Source organism: Protobothrops mucrosquamatus, unplaced genomic scaffold (assembly GCF_001527695.2).
Source record: "Protobothrops mucrosquamatus isolate PMUCROS unplaced genomic scaffold, P.Mucros_1.0 scaffold3278, whole genome shotgun sequence".
Lineage (NCBI taxonomy): Eukaryota > Metazoa > Chordata > Lepidosauria > Squamata > Viperidae > Protobothrops > Protobothrops mucrosquamatus.
This window is the reverse complement of record NW_015389269.1, coordinates 158618-162585: the sequence shown is the minus strand read 5'-3', so window position 1 is coordinate 162585 and position 3968 is coordinate 158618. Positions and strand designations below refer to the sequence as shown.

The 3968-nt window shown below is 37.2% G+C and overlaps 1 protein-coding gene across 1 annotated transcript in view; it reads left to right on the top strand.

The window, feature by feature from the left end:
* The window catches only part of LOC114923397 (2'-5'-oligoadenylate synthase-like protein 1), a gene marked incomplete at its 5' end in the record, with an annotated part of 4936 nt that extends 2137 nt beyond the window's left edge, over positions 1-2799 (top strand). The window contains one exon of the mRNA XM_029286305.1: positions 2338-2799. Coding sequence (XP_029142138.1) covers positions 2338-2655 — 318 coding nt within the window. The remainder of the gene's footprint in view (positions 1-2337) is intronic.
* Positions 2800-3968: the final 1169 nt, after the last annotated feature.

The following is a 3968-nucleotide window of genomic DNA, read 5'->3' as shown; positions in this document are numbered from 1 at the left end:
TGCCCAAACTGCAACCCAAAACCCACTTATGCATCGTCGGGTGCTGGGTGGGTGTGGCCCATTGTCTGGGTGTGGCTGCGGTGGTAACAGCAGACTGGATGGGACTAAAAAGTTCAATCAATCAATTCCAACTTTGCAAGATCTTTTTTTTCCCTGCAAGAAGTTGAAATTGACTGATTGATTGAACCTTTTTTTTTTTTGTACACGGCGGCGGAGGCCTAAAGCGGAAAGGTTTTATAAAACCCAGCTGAAGGCCTAGGACTGGGGCGACGACGCGCGTGCCCACAGAGAGGGCTCTGAGTGCCGCCTCTGGCACCCGTGCCATAGGTTCGCCACCACTGTCATAAACGTTTCATCACAGTGAAGTTGTTACTACGTAGCACAAAATGAAATACAAGTGAATTATATACCAGGACAGTGATCTTATATATACATTTAAACTTCCATATTTACAACAGAAGAAGTTCAGTGTTTTGGAATAGACAAATCTAGGTACAGACCTAAGCTGCACTTGGAGTAGAAGGCATCCTAATCTTTTCACGCAGCAAAATGGATTGGACCAATCCTGTAGTTGGTCATTTATCATTGTATATCATTTATCTAGGATAAACTTCTAGAACGTTTCTAGACCAGGGGTCCCCAACCTGTGGTCTGCGGCCCATTACCAGTCCATGGCCTATTTGCAACCAGGCCCCGTGAGTGGCTGCCTGGTGTGCATGTGTGTATATTCACACACAGCCCTACTCACATGAGTGTCACAGGCACTCACAGCCCCACTTCGTGAGCGTCTCACACACACTCATGGCCCCACTTGGTGCAAGTGTTGCGGGCACTCGAGGCCTCACTGACATGAGGGTCACGGGCACTCAGACCTCACTCACACAAGCTTTGCTGGCACTTGAGGCCCCACTTGTGCAAGTGTCACGGGTGCTCTTGGCCTACTCACCCCTCCGACAAAACCATCCCCTCTTTTCCCCTCCCCCCCTCCGGGCCAACAACCTGGAAAAATTAGAGAACTCTGTTCTGGCCTGTATATCAATAACACACATTATTATTATGGTTGGTTGCACAATCAGCCAGATGTTCAGATTGAATTTCATATTTTTATCCACCTATTGAGTCCTTTTCAGGAACCTGGGTTAAGTGGAAGTTGTTGTTTGATAGTGTTAAAAGTATTGTCACAGGATGTAAGCTGTTCCAAATAAAACTGCCTTTTTCTGTTGATGATGGTGATTTTATCAATGTCAGTGGTGTTCAAGTGGTGCTCCAGATATTTTGGGAATGCACCCAAAGTGCCTATCACTATTGGTACTATTTTTGCTTTATTTGCTACAGTCAATCTATTTCTATTTGCAGGTTTTTGTATTTTGTGATTTTCTCCAGTTCTTTCTCTTCTCTTCTGTTATCTTCTTAATGCAATGTCCACTATCTAGAATTTTTTATCTTATCAATTGTTAAATCTGGGTTGTTATGTGGCAAGTACTTGTCTAATTGAATTCTAAAGTCCAGAGCAGTTTAGCTTTTTCATTTTCTATTACTTTGTCTATTTTATGGTTCCCATCAGTTCCTCCTTGCAGGCAAATGTATTATTATTATTGTTGTTGTTGTTGTTGTTATCTTACCTTTTTAATATATATAACTTAAGAAGGCAAACACACCTAATACCTGCCACCTTGCAAAGTGGTTGGGCTGAGAAAGGGACTGGCCCAAAGTCATCCAACCAGCTTTCATGCCTAAGGGAGGCCTAGAATTCACAGTTGTATCTAATACTAGACAATTATTACCTGTTGGATGATCCTTTGAGAGATATGTAGTGCAGTATGATGTAAGAACAAATACAATAAACAAACTTCAATAATAAGTCAAAATTTACCTACCAAAAGAGATAAACAGAATGACCCCAAGCAGCCAAACAGCAGTGGCAGCGGGAGCAATTTCCAACTTCCTGCCAGCTTCCCTATTGGGAAACTGGAAGGACTGTTGGGAATCACAAACATGTAACCATGGCTGTCTGTTGTGGAGCTTTAGCAACTAGAACTTTGCCAATACAACTATTCTTAAGACCTTGAAATTTCAGTTTCATGGGAGTATTGGGTCCCAGATTTTACATACATTCTGTAAGTTGGTGGATTTTCGGTACCTTGATTCAAAAATTGTTGTGCCATGATGTACTGTTTTGCTAACTGAAGATTACAAACAGAGAAAAACTGAGAGTATTATCTGTAAATAATATATAGATATTATACATTACTGATTTATTATATGTTACTGGTAGGACAATTATGTTCATAAATGATGTTTAATGTTTTGGTCAATTGTTTCACCTTTTTCTTTTAGCCAACCCGAAACATTGAGGTGACGGTGAAACAACGGACAGGAACACCTGTAGTTATATCATGCAACCCTCTTCAAACTATCATGTACATCAAGAAGAAGATTGGGAACGAAGGGCATACTTGTGAGCTATATTTGGAGGAACTTGGGCAAGAAAATGTAGCCTTGCAGAATGATAAAAGATTGGCAGATTATGGTATATTCTATGATACCACCATCCGGCTACATCTCAAGAGTATGAAAAAGAAAATGATCATTTTTGTGCTCTTTTCTCTTTTCTTTCTTTTTCTTTTTTACATTTATTTCGTTAAGTTTAAGTAGCTTAGATAATATATTTAATAGTGATATAAATTTATTATTGTGAAATGTTTATTTTAATTGCACAATTAACAATTATAACCTCCTGTTTCTATTGTATAAACAAGCTACTTTTTGTGTTTTATGTAGTATTATTTGTATTCTATAATAAAATAATTAATTTGGAGAAAAAATAGCTGTGATTTTAAACAATCATTTCCTGAGCTACACTGATATATCCCTAACCAGATTTCAGATTTACTTTTTACAAATGAGAAGCCAATCTCAGTTTCTTCTTATGAAACATCATTATACTTACCCAGCTTTAAGAGTTACTGAAGTCTATCATAAATGTTTACTGTAATTATTTTTTTAAAAAAATGCTTAGGAAAATACTAATATTCATGATTTGAGCAGAATTTAAAATAAAGAACATTTGCTCTTGTCCATCTTCATTCCTCTGTGAATCTGGAAGAGAATTTTATGCGGATATTTGCAATTTGACCTACTGTGAAATATAGAGGAATTTGTTAAGTTTTTAAGTGTCGAGTTACCTAACATAATGATAGCTATGGCATGCCACAATTCTCTCATGAAAATACAGACTATTCCATTTTATATAAGTATATCTGAAATGACTGCAAATAGTCATAAGGTGGTGTAAGAACATCACTAAAATATTTTAAATGACTGAGGAGTGTAGTGGCCATATTTAAATTTTGCATGTCTGAGAAAGCAGTTTTAGTTTCATAATAAATAACTGATACACAATAAATCACTTGAAAACTGAAAAAAACCAATGAAACTACATTTTGAAATATAATTAGTAGCAGTACTTTTTTTCTTTAAAAAAAAAAAAAAAAGGTGCCGGAACTCACACATGTCATACAACCCGCCTTGCCTACCCTACAAGGTTCCATCCAAAAAAGGTGCCGGAACTCCGTTCTGGGCGTTCTATGAGAAAAAAAAAGCCCTGATTAGTAGTATATTTAGGATTTTTAAATTCAGTTTACATGGTCAGTCATAACATTGTTTTTTAGGCAAAGTAAAACTACCATTTATTTCTGCCATATAAAACTACATCCACTTTTTAAAAGAAAAGACAAGTAGCAGGTGTTTTTTTTAAATTTTCAGATAGTTTTTTTCTCTCAGGAAACTAAATCATTATAAAGCTTAAGTTAGGGATGCTGGGTTTATGAATGAAAAAAATTAAGCTGTTTTTCATATCAAATAAGGAAAACTTATTACTCTGTACAGGGCTGCAACCCGGATAGTGGCCCCTTCAGAATTCAAGCCATTTGAGAAATTCATACCCCTGCAGGCAAACACACCCTGTC